Here is a 25,544-nt window from a genome sequence, read left to right as displayed (position 1 = left end):
CATTGAGAATTGTTATTGTTAGATATATGTGGAATAAGTTTTCTTTTCTTTTTAGGTTACTTTATTTATATTTCTTATTTTAGGTACTAGTTTGTATATAAATTCGGGGGTTAAACCTTACTATCAAATGCAAGATAATATTTCCATTAAATTTGATCTATTCACATGAATTGTGGGTGATTTTAGTATTATCAATATAATTTTGTGCAGTTAGTATTATTATCGAGATATGTTGAGTTCTATTTACTCATTGAGACTGAATGTGCAAGTTGCACACCTAGAGTGATAAATGTTAACTCAGGATATGGGGGTTTGGGGGCTGCACCCCCGATTACATGGTTCCAAGAGCCAGCCCCCTTGGCGTGGTCTAAGGGAAGCACCCCTAGTGGGATCCAAGGGTCAGAGCCCTTGGCGGTCATTCCAACCGTGCATTTTCCCGCCAAAACCTATTTATGACATCATGATGATGCAGGCATCGGTTATGTCCAAAAACTACCATCTTTTGGCGCCAGTTTCGGTGTAACCGAATTTTTAACCACTTTCTTCCTTGTATAAATGGAATGTAATTGTTCCAAGAAAAAGGTTGAACTCTCATATATGGGAAATTGATCATAAGGAATTCTTTATCTCATCAAACACAAAACAGTAAGGTACTTTTGTGTTTTAGATTTAGAAGTGATCTGTCTTCTAATTTTTCATTCTTGGATTATCCCAAATTTGATTTAGTTATAGCAGACTATAGGGTCAAATCACAGATTTTGGAAAGTGATTACAATCACGATCCTAGAAAATATATAAGTATATTGATATTCTTAAGACCCAAAATCTAACATGAATAACATAAGAAAGAAATCATGACATTGAGAATACAATACAGGAGAGAGATAATAACATTAATGGTAGAGTTCAATAACCATTCATCTCTACAGAAAGATTTTAATGGAATTATGGTGGACCCTTTAGTTTTTATTAAATTAAAAAAAAATCAATTTTAAAGTTTTATCCCTCATGCTTGGCACTCCACTGAACTATAAAGATTTCAATGAAGTTTGAAAGCTTTAGATATTATAGTTAGAGAAACTACAGATAAAAAACCTTAAAGAGAAAAAGAAAACATAAATTACTTTTACTTGGATGATTGAATGGTGAATTTGAAATACATTCATCACCATCTAAATAAATAAGATACCATTTGCAATTAAAAACAGAGTCGATGCTATTTGTAAACAATTGAGACATCAAAAATGAAGTAGGAGATTGAGACACCGAAAACTAAATAGGAGGTGGATAACAACGTTATTTCATATGAAGAATAAATTAAATGGAGAGGACGACCACCATATAATGGAAGCATGAGGAATGTCAAAATTTTGATCATCGTCTGATCTCCAAGCCATTAAAGGGATGAAAAGGAAGCTCTATAAGTGTGAGATCATGTTGGTCCTCACAGTGGAAGACATGAGAACTCAAAGGAGGACTTAACTTCCTCAACCAATGAATATGATAGAGAAGAGTTAGAGGTGGTTTATAACAACTATCTCAAAGGTCAAGGATCATGGAAGCATTGATATGTGTGTATGTGTGTGTATATATATATATACACACACACACACATTTGTATTCCATTTTCTTGTTCCTTATTAAAATTGTACCCAAGAAATTTTGTTGGATTAGGTGTCTAAGCCATTAACTAAATTATTATAAACTTGAATTATTAGAAAAGTCCTTTAGAGCACCTTGGTGATTTGGTGTTGACTTATATTGTTGGGCCCAGCCAGGACTCAATTGATGTGTTCAATTTGAAGTCTTACGTCGTCATCACAAAACAGAAATCGATAAACAAAACTTAGACAATGAGATTGATTATAATCCATGTCTCATGTCTGTATGATATCTAGTAGAACGGAGGAATATTTGATCACTTATCTAAGGACCAATGTCTCTTTAGATCAGAGTTCGGTAGTTACTTCGGAAAGCACACTTTGTTGTTTAATTTGGAAGTTGTAATTTAGTTTTTGACTTATCGAAGTGGGAAATTGTTGGATTAGGTGTCTAATCCATTAACTAAATTAGTGTAAGCTTGAATTATTATCAAAGTCCTTTTGGGTTGCCCTCAAACCTAGTAAGAGACTGCAATGTTGCTTATAGAGAGAAACTGATTTATTGATTTATTATATGATTAATTAATTAGAAATAAAAATAAATAATTTATTAATATGTTGTGAGAAAAATATATATATTCGAAATTATATTATATAATTAAGAATTAATCAAAAATTAATTGGATTAATTAAAGGTAGAAGGATTAAAAGTGTCAATGTCCAAAATTTGAACATTGACTGATTCTAGAACCTCACCAGGAGAGGGGACGGTTGTAGAAGGGATTAGGTAGCTTTTCTAGGACTTGTAGGAAGCTGAGGGTTGCTTGGGGGGAAAGAAAAGGGTTAGGGTTATCCATAAGGAAACCTACCTTTTTTGCACCTTCTTAAGCCCTATAAATAACCCAAGGCATAAGGGATTTTGGATTCACTCTTCCAAGGAACACTTAGAAATGAAATTATACCTTCTAATCCTCTCTCTTCAATAAGCCTCCAACTGCTAGGGTTTGGGTGTGAGCCATTAAAAGGCACAAGATTTCTGGAGCTGGCTTTCTGAATTCTACAAAGAAGGATTATAGTTTATTTACAATAATAAGCTAATAGGTATGTTTTCTATTATCCATCTCCTAAATCGAAAATAACAATGTACTTTAGGTTTCTTTAATTCAAATTGTTGTTTGCATATCATAGTGAGAACATATATCCTTTAGGGTGTATGCGAACTTAGGGTTTTATGTTTTCTGCCAAAAATATGATTTTTGTTATCTATAAAACCCATCAGTGGTATTTGAGCAATTGTTCTCTATGATCTTACACAAAGCTGAATAAGATCAAAAAACCCTTTTGCTGGTTTTCGATTTAGCCAAGGGTTTTAGAAACCCTAGCCCCCTTCTTCATTTTCAAAATTGTTAGGGTTTTGGTAGGGTTTCCTTGTTTTGATAATTATTAGTTTTAAATGCCCTCAAATTGGATAATTTTTATTTGGTGAAACCTAAACCCTAATTTTGAAATTAGAGGGTATTGGATTAGGATTAAAATTTATTTGATTAATTGGTTAATAGTAAATAAATTGTTTAATCCTTATTGGTTTAATTTAAATTGAATTAATTTTATTAATTTCAAATTTTGTAAATTAAACCTAGTATTTTTGAAAAAAGTTTTAAAATACACCTTATACCTTATATATAATATTAAAATTTAATTACTCTATGTATAAGACTAATTCATTCGGATCTCTAGTATGCCTCATTCACAAAGCTGAACTATAAGGGGGGGGGGGGGTATAAGGAAACAGTCTACAAAATGGTAGTTAAAGGGGTGTCCACTCTCACCCATCGCTTCCTTGTTTGGTGGAGGGTCTCGAGCAGAATGAAGCTGATAGGAAATTAACTTCATTAAAAGTATAATACTATTAAAGTAACTAAACCACCTTTTTAAAATCCCACTACTACTTACTTTAGGAAAAATGTGAAAAGTATGCTAATCCATAAAATTTCACATTATACTTTATAGTATTTAGTGGAGCATGTGTCGTTAATCGGCACACTAATAGTGACTATAAAGAGTAATATTGGGCATCTTGAAAATTATCATTGATTAATGGAGCCCATGTAGTTAACCGAGACATTAATATGGGATGATAAATGACATCGAGAGTGCCAAACATATTTTTATTCACATCTTGTTTGTGATCCTTGGTATCCCAGTCGCAAATATAGTGCATAATCTGAGATTAAACATGCCACTGATAGATTCAATGAATCTCAAAAGGTTTAGGAGTTTCATAGTTCAAAATTAGTCAATTGTTTTTACCTACCTTCATAAATTCGCAATCAGATTACAACATCCCTCTTCTTAGTTGTAAATTGTTATTTTGGATCCTGGCTTTAATCGTTTATTATGGGTTAAAATGTTAAGGCTTATTGTCATCTAACTAAAACTATCCTTTTCTCTTTAAATGTCTACTCATGGTGATTCTTCTGCTCCATCGTCTTCTACCTACCACTCGGGTTTCTCTCTACTCTCTATCGTGTCCACGGTGACCTTTGACGACACTAACTACAATGATTAGATGCGTAATATCAAGATGGATCTTCGATTTGAAGGCAAAAAGTATGTCCTTGAAGAAAAACTTGTTGAGATTGATGAAGCCACTACTACTCCTGAACAACTAGCCTCTTACAAGAAACACTACGATGATGCAACAACAGTTGCTTGCATCATGGTTGCTACAATGGCTCCCGAATTGCAGAAGGTTCTATGAGGACTATTGGCCATATGAGATGAATAATGATCTTATGAAGAAGTACCACAAGAGAGCTCGTCAAGAGAAATATGAGGTGGTCAGAGCTCTCATGGCTTGCAAGATGAAAGAGGGGGAGTCTATGTGCAACCATGTATAGAGAATGCAAAGATATGTGGAATGCCTTGTTAGGTTCAATGTGTATTTTAACAAGGAGTTGGCGATTGACATGGTCTTGAACTCCTTGCCAAGTTATTATGATCAGTTTATATTGGCTTATCATTTGAACAACACGGAAACCATATTAGCCCAACTCCACAACTTGCTGCAGACTACTGAGTCAGGAATGAAGGGAAAGAATCAAGTCCCAACTAATACTTCTAGTGCCCCCATTCTCACAACGGGTCAAAGCAAAGGGAAGAAGAGAAAGGTTGCTCCCAAAGTTAATAGGAAAAACAAGGCCCATGCAGGGTCATATAGCAATGGCCCACATGCAAGACCCCACTCAGACATTCCAGCTATTAGTGACCCTAAAGAGGCCGCTTGTTACTTTTGAAATGACAAAGGCCATTGGAAGAGGAGTTGCCCCAAGTACTTGAAATACATAAAGAATGGCAAGGTAAAGCCATCGTCAACAGATATATACACTATTCAAACTAATAAATCACAATATACTTATTCTTGGGTCCTTGATACAAGATGTGGTTTTTCATATTTGTTCTGATTTACAGGGGCCAAAAGAAAGTGAGGAGTTGGACCATGAGAGGATGAATCTGATCATGGGAAATAGGCGATCTTCTCCTGTTACCAAGATTGAGACTTATCATCTAGTGTTTAGTATTGATGTTAGTTTAGATTTGATAGATTGTTTCTATTCATCAGAAATGATGCAAAACATTATTTTATTTCATGCATTGTTCAGACAATGTTTTCGCTACTCGTTTAATGATTTGATTGGTTCAATTGTGGTTTATAAAAATGACATTTTTATATTTGAAGCCTTACCTTGTAATGGTGTGTATGAAACAATGACTTGTGTTGATAGCTTAGGAAATAGTGTATTTTACATTGATTCGTCTAATGTTTTAGATAAGTCGTCTTGGGCACATTAACAAGAAACACATCGCCTAACTCCAAAAGGATGGAGTGTTGGAATCATTTGACCTAAGGCTAGATGATGAATGCGAATCTTTTCCTTTTGGAAAGATGACAAAATCACCTTACACTAGGTCTTCTTAAAGAGGTGAAGGTTTGTTGGACCTCATACACACAAATGTGTATAGACCCTTCAGATCTAACACAAGAGATGCCAAATGGTTTTATGTAATGTTTACAGGTGATTATAGCAAGCATGGCTATATCTACTTGATCAAACATAAATCAGAAACCTTGGAAAAGTTCAAAGAGTTTAAACATGAAGTCAAGAATCAATTAGGCAGGAAGATAAAGATGCTTCGATCTAATAGAAGATGAGAGTATCTTAGTATAGAGTTCCACGACTACCTCAAGGAATGTGGAATAGTTTCACAATTGACTCTTCCAAGGATGCCACAACTTAATGGTGTGGATGAGAGGCACAATCAGAACTTGTGGGACATGGTTCGTTCCATGATGAGTCGATCCATTCTTCCTATTTCCTTCTGGGGTATGCCTTAAAGGCAGCTATCCATATCCTCAATCTTGTCCCTATGAAAAAGGTTGCTAAAACACCTTATGAGATGTGGATAGGGAAAGTTCCCTTTTTAGCACAAATCAAAGTTTGGGGTTGTGAAGCTTTCGTTCGAAGACAGACTCATGACAAACTAGAAGAAAAAAGTGAGAAGTGTATTTTCATTGGCTACCCACAAAAGTCTTTTGGATATTTGTTCTACATGCCTAGTGAAAACATGTTCTTTGTAGCATGGAGATGAGTATTTTGTGAAATAGAGCTCATATTCAAAGAGGACAGTGGGAGCATAATTGATCTTGAAGAAATTCAAGAGTTAACCAATGAAGGAACCTTAGAAGACACTAGCACTTAACTAGAGGAAGAAATTCCAGTTGAGCCAGTTGATAATTCATTACCTCTTCGTCGTTCCAGTAGAGTTAGCATGCCACCTAAGTTCTAAGGTTTGCCTATAACTATAGATGGTGATACATTTATCAATGATCGTACACTAGTAAGTTTGGAAGAGCCAACTAACGACAAGGAAACAATGGCGGACTCTAAGGCTTCAAAGTGGAAAGAGGCAATGGACAACGAGATCAAGTCCATGTATGACACCAAAGTTTGGAATTTGGTTGATCAAGAACCTGGTCGAAAGATAGTTGGTTGCAAATGGACCTTCAAGCAGAAGACCGACATGGATGGAAATGTGCACACATTCAAGGAACGACTGGTTGCAAAGGTCTTGACTTAAACCACAGGGATTGACTATGATGAGACCTTCTCACAAGTCGCAAAGATAAAATCTATTAGGATAATGCTCGTCGTAGTTGCTTTTCATGATTATGAAATTTGGCAGATGGATGTCAAGATCACTTTCCTTAATGGGAAGTTGGCTGAAGATGTTTACATGAGTCAGCCAGAGGGTTTTGTTGATGCAAAGTTTCCCAATAGAGTGTGTAAGGTTAAGAAATCCATCTATAGATTGAAACAAACGTCTCACAGTTGGAATCATTGCTTCCATGAAAATGTTAAAGGTTTTGGTTTTTCTAGAAGTGAGTATGAGTCCTATGTGTATGTCAAAGCTAGTGGGAGTATAGTAACTTTTCTAGTATTGTATGTTGATGACATATTACCCATGGGAAATGACATTCCAACTTTGCAAGAAGTGAAATCTTGGCTTGGAAAGTGTTTCTCTATGAAGGATATAGGAGAGGCAACCTATATTCTTAGGATAAGAATTTTGAGAGATAGAGAGAGAAGACTAACTGGATTTAGTCAAAGTACATACTTGGAAAAAGTGTTAAAATGATTTAGTATGGAAATTCCAAGAAAGGAGAGCTACCAATTTAAATCAATGTCAAATTAAGTAAGACTCAAAGCCCAAGTGCGGATGAAGAGATAGCTGATACGAGTCGATTCCCTTATGATTTGGTTGTAGGATCGATCATGTAAACTATGATATGTACTCGCCCTAACGTGTCCTTTGCTTTAAACATGGTCAGTCGCTATCAGGGAAATCCTAACAGGGCTCATTGGACAGCAGTTAAGAACATTCTCAAGTATCTACAAAGGACAAATGATATGATTCTAGTCTTTGGAGGCAGTGATACATTGAGAGCGAATGTGTATAGTGACGCCAACTTTCAAATAGATAGAAACAACTTATGTTCTCAATCTGGCTGGGTGTTTACATTAAATGGTGGAGCAGTTACTTAGAAAAGTTCTAAGCAAGACATGGTGGCTGATTCTACATGCGAATCAGAGTACATAGTGGCAAGTGAAGCATCAAAGGAAGTAGCTTGGTTGAGGAACTTCATCGTAGATCTTGGAGTAGTTCCAACCATTCAGAAACCAATGGAAGTTTTATGCGATAAAGAAGGTGTGGTTGTTTGGAATAAAGAGCCGAGAGACCATGGAAAATCAATACATATCGACAAAAAATACCATTATATCAGACATAGAGTAGAAGAATGTCACCTCATTATGAAGAAGAGAATCATGCAGATCCTTTGATGAAAGCTTTGAGTAGGGTCAAGCATAATCAGCATGCTAGGAGCATTGGGTTGAGAGATGATATTAGTTTTAGTAGTTAGATGATTAGTTTGAAACTTGTAACAAAATAAATGTAACTGATTTTTGGTGATTAAATAATAAAGATTATTTATGAGTTTGTTTACTACCTTTGTCAATTATTTATTATTGTGTTTAATTTTGCATGTTTTACTTCCATAATAATTTAATTATTCAAATTTCATAGTCGCTCATACTTTGGGAAGTAACTAGTGAATTTAAGACTGGCATGAATTGGATTGTAGATTGTCTAAGGGAGCTAGCCATACAAATTGTATTTCTATAACATTCATGAGTACCTAGAAATGGAGATTTAAGTATTAGATAAACCCACGCTCAGAGAATTACTTCATGGATTACATCACGAGTAATTATAAGACGATAATATCTTATATTCTTAAAATGGAGATATACGAGTTGTGGTTTACAAGTCAGTTGTACATTGGTACTGTGAAAACACATCAGTAACATGATGTTATAAAACACAATATCATGTATGATTTGGTGAGTAAAGGATACAAGAATATAAGTAAAATATTTTTTTTCTTTTTCCCTAACAGGAAAAGCAATATCTTTGGGCCCCTCCGTGATTTGGTGTTGACTTATAGTGTTGGGCCCAACCACAACTCAATTGATATGTTCAATTTGAAGTCGTATGTCATCATCACAAATCAAAAATTGGGAAACAAAACTTGGACAATAAAATTGATTATAATCCATGTCTCATGTCTGTATGATATCTAGTAGAACGGAGAAATATTTGATCACTTATCAAATGACTAATGTCTGTTTAGATCAGAGTTCGGGAGTTACTTCAGAAAGCACACTTTGTTGTTTAATTTGGAAGTTGTAAATTAGTTATAGACTTATCCAAATGGGAGACTGTTGGATTAGACGTCTAAGCCATTAACTAAATTATTATAAGCTTGAATTATTAGCAGAGTCTTTTTGGGTTGCCCTCAAACCTAGTAAGAGACTGCAATGTTGTTTGTAGAGAGAGACTGATTTATTGATTTATTATATGATTAATAAATTAATTATAGATCAAAATAAATAATTTATTAATATGTTTTGAGAAAAATATATTAATTCGAAATTATATTATTTAATTAAGAATTAATCAGAAATTAATTCGAATTAATTTTGGGATTAATTGGATTAATTAAAGTAGAAGGACTAAAAGTGTCAATGTCAAAAAGTTGAACATTGACTGATTCTAGAACCTACCTAGGAGAGGGGACGGTTCTAGAGGGGATTGAGGAGAGTTTCTAGGACTTCTAGGAAGCTTAGGGTTGCTTGGGGGAAAAGAAAAGGGTTAGGGTTATCCTTAAGGAAACTGACTTTTATGCACCTCCTTAAGCCCTATAAATACCCCAAGGCATAAGGGATTTCAGATTCACTCTTCCAAGGAACCCTTAGAGCCAAAATTATACCTTCTACTACTCTCTCTTCAATAAGCCTCCAAGTGCTTTGGTTTGAGTGTGAGCCATCAAAGGCATGAGATTTCTGGTGCTGGCTTTCTGAAGTTCTATAAAGAAGGATTGATAATTTACTTACAATAATAAACTAATAGGTATGTTTTCTACTATCCCCCTTCCTAAATCGAAGATAGTAATGTACTTTAGGGTTCTTGGATTCAAATTTTTATTTGCATATCATAGTGATAACATAGATCCTTTAGGGTGTATGCGAACTTTGGGTTTTATGTTTTCCGCCAAAAATATGATTTTTGTTATCTATAAAACCCATCACATTCTATCTTCATTGTGCTGATATGTAGCACATTTTTCTACCAACGATGTCTTCCAACTATCCAACCTAGAATTCAACTCATATGTATGCCTAATACATTGTTATTATATTATTTGTCAAATTAAACATTGCATTGTCAAACAAAGAAAAAAAAAATTTGGTCGTTCAAAATTATATATAAAAAAAATTCTCTTTGAGTAACATTTCAACTCAAATTTATGTTCTTTCCTATTAAGTTATTTTAAATATTGACACTAATTTGGTGTTAGTTTTTTGTTTATTCATCCATTATTGTCAGTAAATTAAGTGTTGATACTGATACAAAACACTATGATTTGATTACTTGTTTCGATAGAAAAATATCCTAGGTTTATATGCATATTTATTTGTCTTGACTAAAAAAACACTATAAAATTCTTGTATTTTTAATACTCATTCCTAATTAAATGACTAAAATTTAGAGATCAAGAAACAAAGACACGCAAATATGATTTATTACATAATATTATCTTTACTAAACAAATCAAAACTATAATAGTCTGATAAAGTTTGCAGTCAAGTAAGCAAGATTGTGGATAAGCGTGTTCAATGTTGCTAACGGTAATGACATGCTGCGTCTCATAAAGCTCTCGTCACATGCTTGGGACTTGATTGAAATATCCATCATGGCACCTTTACTGATTTGTGGTTGACCCTCATTTACACCTTTAATTGCCTCTGGTACATCCTCTTTTACCATTGCGTTGTAATTCATGTAGCACTCATATAAGGGGTCATACCACCCTGGGTTCGACTCGTTTAATGACTTGATTTTTATAATTGTTTCAGATCCTTTATCTTTTATGACATCTATCAAGATAAGAGTTAAACCTTTTAGATCAGTCTTTGAGCTTGTATGATTTGATAGTAAAGTTGACATGCATAAATCATAATATTCAGTGATCTTGCATGTACTCTCTATAAATTTTATATCTCCCATTACTAGAAACCGAGGTTGGTGAATCAAGAAAAAGAAGACAAAGAAAGATAAAGAGTTGTGAACCATTTAGCTTGAAAATGAATGCGAATAGAAGAACGAATGGTTTGACACAAAGGCGTTCATTTACGAGAGGAATTTGTTTTGGCTTCAATATATAAATAGTTTGAACAATGTTATTTTGGTAAATATAATTGCAATAATTTTTTCTATACTATATTTGGTGTATAAGATATGATATTCTTGTAATATTGTATTTAATAACAATGTTATATCTTTCTATAAAATTACTATCCATTCTTAAAAAAACCTGGTATTTTTGGTAAATAATATAGAGTTGTAAAATTGTAACGTCCAGATTTTCAACCCAAATTTTTCATTTTCATTTATTAAATTATATCAAAGTATAATTACAATGTGTGGAAACATATTGTGAATGCACGTGTGTATAGTCGAACCTTGCCTTTCTCACGAATCACTAAAGTACCTGAAAAACATTTTTATTCAACTGGGTGAGTACGAGGCTTAGTGAGTTCCCCAAAATACCATATACCACAATACATATATCAGGCACTGCCTAATAAGCATATAAATGAGCCTTGCTCAATGAGCATATAAACTGGCCCCGCCCAAACTACATAATGGGCATGTCCAATAAACTTAACGGGCCCCGCCCAACATACATAATCATATTACACACATAGATACTACACTTTTAGGCTCTATTAATACAAGCCAATATGGGCTATACTTTCTGTTCTACTACTACCTTCGAGTATACTAATATTGAGCACCGAGGAACTATACTATCGACTCTACTCTACTAGCTCTTACAACCTAACACACATGAATATGTATTGTAATACATAGTATAGTACGACAACTCACTTGGACAATTATTCATGAGATTGGCAGCTGTCTGACAATCCTACTGATGATTCAACTGGTGGGTAAAACATCGAACAAGTATTAACCTATATTACTATAGCTTATTAGTTCTTATGGTATTCTGGTAATGAAAGGCTAGATCTTTCAATAATACCAATGAATATAGAGAGTTCTATCAAATAAGGATCAACCAGATAGGACAATTGGGAAGCATGATCATTTTGGCATATAGATTTTTTGAAATCCAACAACCAAGCCAATGTGACCATTCTAGGCACCTCTCTTATAAGTAGATCAATAAATATTATATATTAAATTACTGATAACCTTATCTATACATTCATAACAATGACTATGAATATAAATATAAGTTACACTGAAAGCAATATGAGCGTAACTTAACTTATAGAGATTTTCCTGACAAAAGCCCGAAAATTATACTGGCAAAACTCCAACCCGATAGCTATTAGTATCGAGCACTTAGGGACCCAAGAGCATCAATAGGAACTTAAAAACTAAAGGAATTTCTGACCAAAATGAAGAGAAACTCGAGAAAAAGAGCTGGGAAGTGTGAGGGATTGGAATGGGAGCTGAAAGGTATTTATAGGCAAGTTTTTGAAGAGGTGTGCCGCATATCCCTACCAGACACGCCGTACACTAGGTAGGTGGTAGCTCCTCCGCCCAGAATGTGACACGTAGCATCTTTTTCTGTGGGGCTACATGGCAGAAGTGGTAGGTAAGGCTAAAACTTTAAAAATTCATATCTTGCTCATATGTACTCCGTTTTGCGATGTTCTTTCTTAGGCTAATAAGCAACCTATCTAAAATTCACTTTTTACGATACACAGAGCCGTTTCGGTTTAATCGTGAAACTTTGAAAAGGCATAATTTCTTCATACAAAGTCAAATTTAAGCATTCTATATATCAACAGAAATGGTATCAATGTTTCCTACATGTTTACAACGATTATCCTGACTAAATAGTATTATATCTCTACTTCAAACTTTATAAACAACAATTTTTATTGAATCCTACTGAAAGGTGAAAATTGGGTGTTACATAAACAAACTTACATAAAAAACAATCATTCTTACGAGAATGTGATATATTCTCGTAAGAATGTCAAATTGTTTGCACAAATTTTTTTCCAAGAACTTTTACTAGGATAAAGAGTGAATAAATAAAAGAATAATTCATGGAATGTATATTCATTATCAAGAGGCATACTTGATATTGACTTGGTTTTGCTTGAATAAAAAACGATAGTTGGTATTTTAGAAAACTTTTTGAAAAATCATCATCGAACCAGGTGATGATTTTGCTTGAACCAGGTCCTTAAGTTGAATGATGATTATGACATCCCCATTTTTACGGTCAGAAAATACCTTATTATTTATGCTTATTTTAAAACAGAGTATTCTTTATATTGCAGAATTAGTCTCATAAAAGTATTTTCTAAGAAATATTTTCCATTGACTTATTAAAACTTGGGATGTCATAACTGATACAAGAAATATAAGCATAAACATAATCATTATTGGCCTTAAAATAGCTAATGGCATACATTTCCTTTAATCTCTCATCATATCCAAATATCAAATACCTTCGTATCGATACCTGTGATACAAAGAAACCAAGTGGATCATATTGGGAAACCTGGTGAGTACATAGGGTTTTCAACCCACAATAAGATAATTAACTTTTGTTTAATTAAATATCAAACAGTTAACCCGATTTACCCATCCCCATTTTCTTCTATATTCATTTCTAGACCTCTCATAAGGATCATCTCCTAACATCGCATCTTCTTATATTTTTATGGCTAAGGAATTCTCGTAAGGTTCATCGCCTAACCTCACATATACAGTACTCTTTTGCTAAACATGTTTGTAAGGGGTAAAGTACATCGCATGAACATATAGTCCATCACTTACATGTTATGAGCCTGGCAATGTTCCACTGGACCGTCTGGGCTAGGTAGTGGTCATCATCTATACTCCATTAGATGACTACGTCGCAAACAAAAGTCATGGCATCTCTTAATCATCTCTCATCTTTCGCTGCCCATCACTACCCGATATATATTATTATAAGTACCAAATACTTATGTAATCAAATCAAGTAAAATTGAGTCATATAGGTTTATCCAACACATATTGCAGACACTAGACACATATCACATTCAATTATCTAAATACTTCATAGCTATGTGTAAGATGAAAGTAGCTATGCACTCACTTGATAAAAGTGGATGCCTCGGAATTTGGGCAGAACTTCACCTTAGTACTTTAGTTTTTCCTTTGACGTGAGCTAGGATCATATCACTAAGTCTTAGTTTTATATTCCTGGCGACTAATGATAGTCTAGATTCCTTACTAATCCCAATGTCTACATCAAGATCTATAAAGTAAGGAACCACCAGGTAAGATCATACCGGATGTAGTGTCCGTTTGGTATATAGAGTATACTATTTGAAAATCCCACTTTAAACACGTCACTAAATCTAGCCTTGTAATCATTTCCGTAAGTAGATCAATCAGTATTTTGACTTGGAATTACCGATAAATCTTATTTATAGATTCATAATATCAACTATGAATATAATATAAGTTACACTAAAAGTAATATAAGTGTAGCTTCACTTACAGATATTTTCCTAACGAAAGTCCAAAAATTGCATTGGCATAACTCCGACTTGATAGCTACTAATTTCGGACACTCAGGTCCCCAGAGCTTCATCAAAACACCCTAAATACCTAAGAATTTTTACATTTATAGAGTGGAAATACCAGAGAGAAGTTCTGGTGGTGTGAAGGGTTGAAATGAGGCTTTAAAGGTAATTACAGGCAGAAAACTCAACGTGCGCGTCGTGCCCCGACCAGGTGCGCGTTGCACCCTGGTCGGCCCTCAAACTTGCTGACACGTGTCCTACAATGTGTGGTGTAACGTCCTAAAAATTCAGAGTAAATTTTCATTTTAAAACAATAATCCATACAAATAAGTTATTCCAAAACCAATCAAATAGATTACATCATATAAACATCAGAGTAAAAATCATAACTAGTCAACGCAGAAACTCCGGGGGATGCAATGCAGTCACACCGGGCCCTTCCCTTTAGAACCGGAAGTACCTAAAACTATACACATAAAACCGTAAGCACAAACCTTAGTGAGTTCCCTAAAATATCACATACCATACATACATATCAACCTAATGCTATAACGGGTCTATTTCACCCCTGAGTCCTTTCCGACTCTCTAAGTCCCCTCCAACTCCCTGAGTCCCTTTCGACTATCTGAGTCGCTTTCGACTCCTTCGGTATCTTTCAACCGGTACGGGTCTATTTCACCTCTGTATCTAAGAATACAATCATATTAACAAGAGTCACAAAGACAACAAGCACATACATGCATGTCCGTAAATGTCACAAAGACAACTATCATCCAACAACATAGTCTAGTGGGTCGACATTAGTTCCTTCGACCCACAAGTACAGTGAAGAGACTCACCTGAATCACAAAGCTGACTAAAAGCCCAGCTTAATGTTACGTCGACCATAGCTAACAACTCTCATCGCCAAAAGATGGGTGTTAAACACCTTCTATCAATCCACACAACGCAAACCCTAAGTCTACCTTCTAAAAAAAAAAACTTAACCAAAAGTCAACCCATGCTAAAAGTCAATGGTCAAAGTCAACAACCAATGTTGACTTTAATCAACTGCCACGTCGTGACCTTACTTGGCAATGTCATGGCCTTCATGTGATCAAACGGACGGGTAATTCCCAGTCGCCACGCTGTGGCGACCTATGGCCACACCGTGGGAGCTGAGATTCCAACAACTTAATGGGTTAAGTTGTATTCTTCGATTCCAAGAGCTCAAAAGCTCAAATCTGGTCCATATTATGGACTAAATGGATAAAGGTTCCAACTTTATCCGTTAAGACACCCAAAGAGATCAAGATCTCAAATTCTAGGTCCAAATAAATCCAAAATTCATAATGTCTTAAACATTAAGCCCTTAATCTAAGGGAAAGGTAGATAGGGTTTCTCTGAGGTAGAAGGGTGTCGGAGGTTGATTATGAACCCTAGAAATAGATTAGTAGGGTTTAAATACAAATGGAACCCTAAAAGAATCATGGGCTTGGGCCAGAATAGCTGCCACATCGTGGCAAACCTTGGCCACACCGTGTCGATCCAAATAAACACGCGATCCTTCAAACCATTACCACGTCGTGATCATCCTAGCGCCACGTCGTGGCATAGTGTCTCTTCCAAAATTTCATCTTTAGTCCTTGATAAAAGTAAGCTTAAGCAATGTGGAACACGGATGTTACATGTGGTGTTACGTGGCAACTTCTAGAAGGTGCACACCGCACCTTTTTGCGCGCGACACGCTTGGGAAACTTCAAAAATTCATAACTTCTTCATATGAACTCCGTTTTTTACATTCTTTATATCAACATGTAGCTATCGACGAAATCTATAACTTTCATTTAGACTATGTCGGCTAATTCTCACTTCATTTTTTATTTATTATTTTAGAAGGCTTAGACTGCTAAATTTCGTTCAAAATTCATATTTTTTCATACGACATCCGTTCTTGACCGTCTTTACATCAACGGACTCTTATTTACGATATCTTCACCTCTCGTTTAGATTGTTCAGCTAACAATCAACCGATCTAAGTTTCGATTTATGTGATAACACAACTGCGTTGAAACTTCGAAAAATTATAACTTCCTCATATGAAGTCAAATTTGGACTTTCTCTATATGCACACTCTTGGTTTTACGATTACTATGATTTTCGTTTTGATTACTTAGGCTAATAAGCAACCTATCTAAACTTTATATTTTACGACGCATGTAGCCGTGTCGGTTAATCGCGAAGCGTCAAAGAAGCATAACCTCTTCATACGAAGTCGGATTTCAGAGTTTTTTATATGCACAGAATTCTTGTTACATATACTATAAGTTTGGTTAAAGTTATTTATCCTAAACAACTTTATATAAAAATGTCGTTTTATCAGTTATTAGACCTTAACTATCTAGCCCGAAGTTACGGATGTTACAATGATGAAGACTTTTTTTGAGTGCATAATCGCTAAAGTTCAATGATGATGAGTTGAATATATACGAAAATCTGAAGTTCGAAAATGATAACCGCAAAATACATACAAATAAAAGATCATCATTTCATATTATTTTTCAGAAAATTTTTAAGATGGCTATATAGATTCATAGATAACATCTGAAAAATCTTGTGCTCCATCTAGGAAATCTTCTAAAATATTGTGAGTAGTTTTTTTTATTATTATTATTATTTTTTTTAAATTGATAGAAATATAAGATGGTCATTTCCAAAGCAAAAGAAAGTTTGATATTATGATAAAAATAAGTTAGAAGATTTCTAACAAAAAACTTTAATAAAATGTTATTTATTTATTTATTTATTTTGCATTTTCGTATGTAAAATATGCATTTTCACAAATGACATATGTTGGTTTTAACACAATAAAAGTGAACTTCATAAATGTTGTGTAAATTTCACAGATATAATTTCAGTTTTGCGAACGACATCTACGAAGTTGATGACTAATTTTGTAAACTCATTACTTTTACTTAAATCTTAGAAATGGTAAATGAAATTAGTTTAATTTGTCTTTTTATCTAATCTCAATATAGAAAAAAAATAACAAATTATAAGCAAATCTTACATTTATTTATTTATTTATTTTGGTTAAAATGAGAGATTGCAATTGCCATTATTTCATTTGTTTTTTTATTGTTTTTGAAAAAAAGTGTTATAATACATTAAGAGTATAAGGTGTGATTGTAGTAGGCTCGTAGCCCCATGATTCGCGACCTCATCTACGGGCATACCACCCTTGGTTTCCTGTTCCTACCGAGCTCGGCTAAAAAGTGTCACATCTCTCTAAAAATCTCTCTATATTCATTATCTCCTCGTCATCTCTTTTTCCTTTCTTCTCCACCACTCCTTGCCTATTGTTTCTAAATTGATATCACAGTACAATCCTAGGGGGAGTTGAGATAGAGATCTTTGTTATTGTAAAACCGTGATATGACATGTTTCAGCCTAATACAAAAGAAATTATGAAATTGAAATCTTGGTCATTTCTAAAAACATATATGTGACAGCATATTTTTTGTAGGTGAAGATCATTCAATACTTTTTTTTTTTCTATTCTTTTATGAATGCTCTACAAAAAAATCAAGTATATTACAAAATTACAAAATTATCATGAAAACGAGACTACGAGAGTTAAACCTTTTTAAGAGATTAATTTTGAACTACCAAGACTCACACTTGTCTAATCTTTGAATTTTATCCTGTGACGCGTCAAAAAAGTATAATATAAATATTCAATTTTAAACATTAAAAATATGTATGATTTTAGATTTTATAACTGGCAAGTATGAACATGACGGAATTTATACTATTAAAGGAATACTTATTTTGAAAGCGATAATATCATCTTGTGATTCAGCAAAGATTTTCCATCAGATCCGCGGAAAATTTTCTCTTTTCCCATCAGATCTGCTCTCCAGGAACCCAAACTTTTGTGTCGGTGGGTTTCTTGGTTTCAGTAATAAACGCAAACACTTGGCATGCATTCTTCAATTCTTTAAATAGAAATTCAAGAACTCCGATTTGTTGCCGAAAAAATGGTGGTCAGTGGCCCTTTAACACCTGGCCAGGTAACGGCTTTTTGTTCTCGCGATTACATTCATTATTCTATCAGATCTTGTTCTCAGTTCAGTATTTTTCATTTCAGTAGCTTAGGTAGATACATTTGCCTCAAGATTTGTTCGCTTTTGAATTGAGGGAAATTAGTAGCTTTAAATGATTGTGAAATTGGGTTTTCCTTTGTAATCTGAAGTAGGAAAGTTTTCGTTCGTTCTACACTTCTACTGATTCCGTGTGTGCTTGCATTTATTAAAGTATAATATCATCAATTGAGTAATGATAGGACTTCATTATAGTATAATAATTCGCTCGTTGCAAAGATCCATAACTTTTTGATGGATACAATATTAACTCAAGTTTTGATCATGGCTTGTCACCAATCGCTATGCGATTGTTTGAAATTGATGCAATGTGGATTTAGGGTTTATATCGTTGATGATTTTAAACTTGGTAGCGCTAAAGAAGGTGCAGAGTATATTCACGTTTTTATTGCTAATGTCATTTGCTTGAGTCAAGTGTCAAGTGAGAACCATGTTCTTTGACACTTTTACCAGTTCTTGAGAATGTCAATTGCAAGTGTTAATATTAAATTGTTTTGCTTTGTTAGTTGACTTACTTTTGAGTAAACCATTTATCCATTGTGATCAATTGACAACTACTTCTATTATGAACAAGAATACTCATTTTTCCACTCTCATTTTGCTTATTTCAGGTGTCATTTTTACTTGGAATCATCCCAATTTGTGTAGCTTGGTTATATTCAGAGTTCCTGGAGTACAAGAAAACTGCAGCATCCTTAAAAACGTGAGTTAAAACTTAAAAGTTATATGTATTTGAAGTTTTGAACATTGTATATAGTTTTCTTTATTTAATAACTAATTTTCAGTGGCAGGGATTCTGATATAAACTTGGTTGAGTTGGATAATAACACTGTAAAAGAAGATGATAGAGCTGTTTTACTGGAAGGAGGAGGTCTCCAATTGGCTTCTCCTAGAAGCCATAGTTCATCTATTACATCTCCTGTTGTCAGGTTTCCATTTTCTCCATTTCTTCTTTTTCTTATAAATATAAATTTATTATGGATTTGTATCATACTTATGCAATTATCTTTTCCAGGCTATTTACAATGGATGAATCCTTCTTGCTTGAGAATCGTTTGACATTGAGAGCTATGTATGTGACTTTAATCTAAACTTCTAAACTTTCAATTTTTTTAAAATTTATATCACAAAGTTAATGATCTTTTATGCTCTTCCTGTTCTGTTTCTACAGCTCAGAGTTTGGACTCATATTGTTCTACTTCTACTTATGTGATCGGACAAACTTCTTTGGTGATTCCACAAAGGTTTTATCTCCTCTTTTGTCTCCTATCTTAGGTCATGTTAATCTTAACTAATTTCTAGTTTTCTTGTTGTTGCAGAGTTACAATAGGGATCTTTTCTTGTTTCTATACTTCCTTCTTATCATAGTATCAGCAATTACATCATTCAAGATTCATCATGATAAGTCACCATTCTCTGGGAAAGCCATACTTTATCTCAACAGACATCAAACCGAAGAATGGAAAGGTTGGATGCAGGTATAAAAAGTCACCTCACCTCTCAAAAAATTTACTCATATCATATAATTTATTTTATTATGGTATCTAACTTTTAAATGTTTTATAACCACAGGTATTGTTTTTAATGTACCATTACTTTGCAGCAACAGAATTCTACAATGCCATACGAATGTTCATTGCTGCATATGTCTGGATGACTGGATTTGGCAACTTCTCTTATTATTACATTCGCAAAGATTTTAGCCTTGCAAGATTTGCTCAGGTATTAATTTAATGACAAAATCAACTTTTTTTTTTTTTTTTTTTTTTTTTTTTTTTTTTTTTTTTATGAGAATATGAAAGATTCTAAGAGGTTGATATTCTGTGACAGATGATGTGGAGACTCAACTTTCTAGTGATGTTTTGTTGTGTTGTTCTGAACAACAGCTATATGCTATACTACATATGTCCCATGCATACCCTTTTTACCCTTATGGTTTATGGTGCCCTTGGAATTTTTAACAAATATAATGACAATAACACTGTCATTGCTGCTAAATTTGCTGCTTGCTTTTTGACTGTTATTCTGATATGGGAAGTACCTGGTGTTTTTGAATTTTTATGGGCTCCTTTCACTTTTCTTGTTGGTATGCACCTTTTCTTTTACTTTTTTTTTTTTTTCATCTTTTTACATTTTGCAATTTTTTTTAATATAGACATAAATATATATATTTTTTTTATCAGGATACACGGATCCTGCAAAGCCAAACCTCCCTGTTATGCATGAATGGCATTTTCGATCAGGTCTTGATCGCTACATTTGGATTATTGGAATGATTTATGCGTACTATCACCCAACAGTAAGTTCCAATGTCTTTGGAACTTATAATGACATGTTTTTTTTTTTTTTTTTTTTTTTAATTTTAGTACTCTGCTAAACTGTCACTATGGTTTGTTGGACTTAGGTTGAGAGGTGGATGGAGAAATTGGAAGAAGCAGAAATTAAACGTAGAATATCAATCAAGACTTTGGTTATCATAATCTCCGTAACGGTATTTTTTTTTTCTTTTTTTTTTTTTTTTTTAAAATCCAAGATTCTGAAATTTGATATTTTTATAGATTGGTTATCTGTGGCTCGAGTATATATACAAACTTCCTAAACTCACCTACAATAAGTATCATCCTTACACTTCGTGGATCCCCATTACGTATGTATACTATACTCTTTGTATTCCGCTATTTTAAATATCTTTAAATATTGTTTTTAACTTTTCTTTTATCTTATGATTTTTTTTTCTTTTTTCTGATAGTGTGTATATAAGTCTGCGAAACGTCACCCAATGTTTCCGTAGTTACACTTTGACCCTTTTCGCGTAAGTTCCGATTTTTTAAAATCTCATAATTTTTTTTGTCGATATAAAAAATTAATTTAATTATTTATATTTATTAGATGGCTGGGAAAAATCACTTTGGAGACCTACATCTCTCAGATTCACATATGGCTAAGGTATGTCAACTGGTAAATTAATTTAATATATATATATATATATATATATATATATATATATATATATATATATATATATATAATTTTTGTTATAAATTACTTTGGATGCAGATCCGGGGTGCCAGATGGTCAACCTAAGTTGTTGCTGGCTTTGATTCCAGACTACCCGATGTTGAATTTTATGCTTACAACTTCCATCTATGTTGCGGTAAATAAAAAAATAAATAGAAAATAAAAAATGTAAAAGAAATTTGAGTGAATTTATTTATTTATGTTGAAAATTTTCAGGTTTCATACAGGCTGTTTGAATTGACAAATACTTTGAAGATTGCATTTGTGCCAAGTAAAGATGATAAGAGACTCACGTACAATGTCATCACAGGAATAGTCATATCAACTCTCGTCTACACTTTATCTTTCATACTCCTCAAGTTGCCTCAAGTCATGGTAAAAAAAAATTAATTGTTATTTGACATCGTTTATTTTCTGCTTTTTTCTTACAGAAAATGATTTTCTTTTTTTATTGACAGGGGTGAAAGTTTTTGAGATATATATGATGCGAGTGCACTTAGCTAGTGTGAAGATTTTGGTATTTTTAAGAGAGAGAGAGGGGGGGCCTACTATTGTATAGGTGAAATGGGATGAATTGAATATCCAATTGGAGGTTGTATGCTCAAGTTTCCTCGATGTTCATTATAATGGTAAGTGAGTAACAAATTTGATCTGTTAGTAAGTATTGCTTGTGTGTTGAGGTTCAAGTTTTAGTGGTAGAGGTACAAGTTGTTATAGCAGTCAATGGTTTTTATCCTTTACATATATATATGTAACTTTGTTACGATAACATTTAGTAAACTTTGATACTTCAATATGTGAGATCATATGACTTCTGTATCTTACGTTCAGGGGTCTTTCTGTCTTTTTCACTTGCTCAAGGGACCAACGTGTATATTCTACTTGATTACTACTCCGTATTTTTTTACTTAACTAGCTATCAAATACTCAATCTGGACAATTATATACAGGTATTTCTCTTTTATTTATTTTAATATTGACATAACGACTTAAAAGAGTTTCGCCAAGAAACATGATGAATGTAGTAAAACATTAAGATTTAGAGTAAATTACACGAATGGTCCCTATGGTTTGGGGTAATTTGCACGTTTGGTCTCTAACTTATTTTTTTAACTCGGAAAGTCCCTACTGTTTGTTTTTGTTACGCGTTTGGTCCCTACTTTTTGTTTTTGTTACGCGATTGGTCCCTATCTTACCTAAAAAAAACTATTATTTAAATAGAAAAAAATGATAGGATAGGTAAGGTAAGGTAATGGAGGTTGGGGTTGGGGTGTGTTTATTTAAATATTTTAAAAAATCAAGGGCAAAATGATTTTTTTAGGTAAGACAGGGGCCAAGCGTGTAACAAAAACAAACAGTAGGGACCTTCCGAATTAAAAAAATAAGTTAGGGACCAAACGCGCAAATTACCCTAAACCATAGGGACCATTCATGTGATTTACTCTAAGATTTAACTATTTGCTTTTTCCCTTCTAAATGCTTCCCCGTTAAAAATAATGAATATTTTGATTTTTTTTGGAATGTAAGAATAAAATGATCATTTAATCAAGATAATAATGAATATTTTGATTTTTTTTTTGGAATGTAAGAATAAAATGATCATTTAATCAAGATAAAATTGCAGAAATGGTCTCTGTAGTATGCAAAATTTTGGAGTTTTAGTCCAAACCCCGAGTTTTTTGGATTCATGGTCCTTTTGGAGTGGTTTGTATGTGAAAATAGTTCTTCCGAAAATTGAAATGACTATAATACCCTTGGGGTATTTATTTTTCATTGTTCTTTTAATTTTTATTAAAATTTAATATTTATTTATTTATTTATTTATTTTAACAATTAAAAAAATATTAAAGGATCTCTCTCTCTCTCTCTCTCTCTCTCTCTCATGCTTTACCTGCAAATCAAAATCTCACATACACTAAAAGATAAAAACAAATATACACTACACAGATGAAAAAACCAATTTTAGACTCTCGTTGAAGGTGACATGGAGCTGAGATATGAAGAGATCTTCTATTCAGTTTCAATCAAAGACAAACACACGCCTTCTGTGTTGGTTCGATTCGGGGAAGAAGAAATCGGAAGCAGAAATATATGGAGGGTGGTGGCAATCGATCGCAAAGGAGGGAGTAATTCTAGTTCTTGACTAATTCGAAAAAAGGAGAAGGATAACGAAATAGGAAAAGAAAGAAACACCTAAGCAACAAAGATTTTTGGTCCGGTGGTCGATGTTTGTCGAGCAAGGAACAAACACCTACGGTGACCTCACTGGTTCGTAGAGGGAGGACGAAGCGAAAGCAGCAAGGGCTGCTGAAGCAGCTCCTGTGCTTCTTCTATCTCGGAAAGAAATGTGAATGTGGGGGGAGAGATGGTACGATGGAAGCAGGGCAACATCAACAACAGTTCGGGTGGGTATGGAGTCAGTGAAAGAAGTAGAGAAGGTTTGAGGGGGCTATTGCCCTCTTGTCTGCTGGAAAATCTCCACCTCCGGTGGGGGTTTCTTTGATAGAAGTTGAACAGGAAAAGAGAGGAACAAGAGCTGAATTGGACAAAAAAAATTTGGGGGTGTTTTGCTTCTTTGCTCGATAGAAAAAGGAAGGAGTAACAAAGGGTTCCTGCTCCTCTATTTACCAAAAAACAGCAAGAACACCACCTCCGGTGGAGGTGTTTTTGGTTGCCTATCGAAGAGAGAGAGAGAGAGAGAGAGAGAGAGAGAGAGATCCTTTATTATTTTTAATTGTTAAAATAAATAAATACTAAATTAAAAAAATGAAAGAAAAATGAAAAATAAATACCCCAAGGGTAGTGTAGACATTTCAATTTTTGGAGGGACTATTTTCACATACAAACTACTCCAAAAGGACCATGAATCCAAAAAACTCGGGGTTTGGATTAAAACCCAAAAAATTTGCATACCACATAAGACCATTTTTGCAATTTTGTCATTAATCAAATTCAAATGAAACATACCTTATATATACAACATTTTATCCATACTGATATCGTTATTGGTTATTCATTCGGTCATTTTATCCAATAACAAAGAAATAACCTCTTAGATTATGGCTGAATGGGTCAACAATGGTAAATTGAGAAGTTGTTAAAAAGTAAAAAGTTGCAATGATTTGATAATTGATACCATGACAAACACCAAAAGACCAAATAGCATTATGCTTGAGGTCAGGAGACATAACATTGGCCCAATGGAACGTGTAAATGATGAGTGGAGCGAGAAAATGCCTAAAATGAGCCTGCATTACGACTATTTTTGATCATTTATCATAGATTTAAAATGCCATTTAGAGATACAATACAAAAGAATTATATGGACCTAAACCAACTTTATAATTTCTTATATTGGATATAGATAAGATATTAATATCCAGGATGCAACAATACATGCATTATTATATTTTATGTTTTTTATTTTTATTTTTTATATTGGTTAAAATAGAAAAAATATTCCTCCAGAGTTATTCGTGATAGTAGTGCATGGTAGTGCCTTGGGGAGGTGGAGGATCTATATGTATCTAATGAAACTTTTTAACATTATCTTAATCCTCCTTAATAAATGAAGGTTTTTTTTTTGCCACATGTTAATCTCTCATGATTTTTGACACTTGTCATTTTGTGGTATTTTTGAAGTAAATATTATCTATTTGTCAATTTTTGGTTTGTTACAATTTTTAAATTTAAAGTCATATATTTATATATGTAAAGTATTAAATATAATATATATAATATTAAATTGCAATAAATACGTTTATTCCATTTTTATTTTAAAATTGTACATTAAAAAATATTTTCTATTTACACTTTAATTTAATGTTTAATTTTTTTTTAAATCAGCCCGTGTAATACACGGGTCTCACACCTAGTTATTCTTAAGATATACCGACCGAGAGGAGTTTGGAGAATCAATTCGACTTCGTGCCTAGGAGCTTTATGCATGAGGCGATTCATCTTTTTGATGTTTTTCATGTTTAATGGATGTGTTGTCACTTTTCATTTCGATTTGTAAAGTGGATATATTATTTATA

General features: G+C 33.5%; 1 protein-coding gene across 2 annotated transcripts; it reads left to right on the top strand.

Annotated features, from left to right (window-relative positions):
• Window positions 1–18,110: 18,110 nt before the first annotated feature.
• RWA2 (O-acetyltransferase family protein) lies at window positions 18,111–22,351 on the top strand. Of its 2 annotated transcripts, XM_079026070.1 has the most exons (16): window positions 18,112–18,399; window positions 19,101–19,192; window positions 19,281–19,418; window positions 19,505–19,561; window positions 19,661–19,733; window positions 19,809–19,967; window positions 20,062–20,211; window positions 20,320–20,575; window positions 20,673–20,788; window positions 20,894–20,980; window positions 21,048–21,136; window positions 21,239–21,301; window positions 21,379–21,435; window positions 21,547–21,643; window positions 21,724–21,882; window positions 21,966–22,351. In XM_079026070.1, exons 1-16 carry the CDS (start codon window positions 18,367–18,369, stop codon window positions 21,969–21,971), a joined length of 1,632 nt encoding a protein of 543 aa, XP_078882196.1. In that variant the 5' UTR covers window positions 18,112–18,366; the 3' UTR covers window positions 21,972–22,351. The 2 variants fall into 2 exon arrangements, with proteins under 2 accessions (XP_078882187.1, XP_078882196.1); XM_079026061.1 differs by lacking the exon at window positions 21,966–22,351 and having other exon boundaries at window positions 18,111–18,399; window positions 19,275–19,418; window positions 21,724–21,897.
• The last annotated feature ends 3,193 nt before the right edge of the window (window positions 22,352–25,544 follow it).

The sequence above is a fragment of the Lactuca serriola genome, chromosome 1 (assembly GCF_051521515.1).
Source record: "Lactuca serriola cultivar US96UC23 chromosome 1, Lser_US96UC23_V15, whole genome shotgun sequence".
NCBI classification, from domain to species: Eukaryota; Viridiplantae; Streptophyta; class Magnoliopsida; order Asterales; family Asteraceae; genus Lactuca; species Lactuca serriola.
This window is presented reverse-complemented; position numbering and strand designations above follow the sequence as displayed.

Excerpts from the sequence above, each read along its gene's own strand:
- RWA2 (XM_079026061.1), top strand. The coding sequence starts at position 18,367 with ATGGTGGTCAGTGGCCCTTTAACACCTGGCCAG. Across the intron at positions 20,212-20,319 it reads GCCTTGCAAGATTTGCTCAG|ATGATGTGGAGACTCAACTT; the intron begins GTATTAATTTAA and ends ATTCTGTGACAG. Across the intron at positions 20,789-20,893 it reads ATGCGTACTATCACCCAACA|GTTGAGAGGTGGATGGAGAA; the intron begins GTAAGTTCCAAT and ends TGTTGGACTTAG.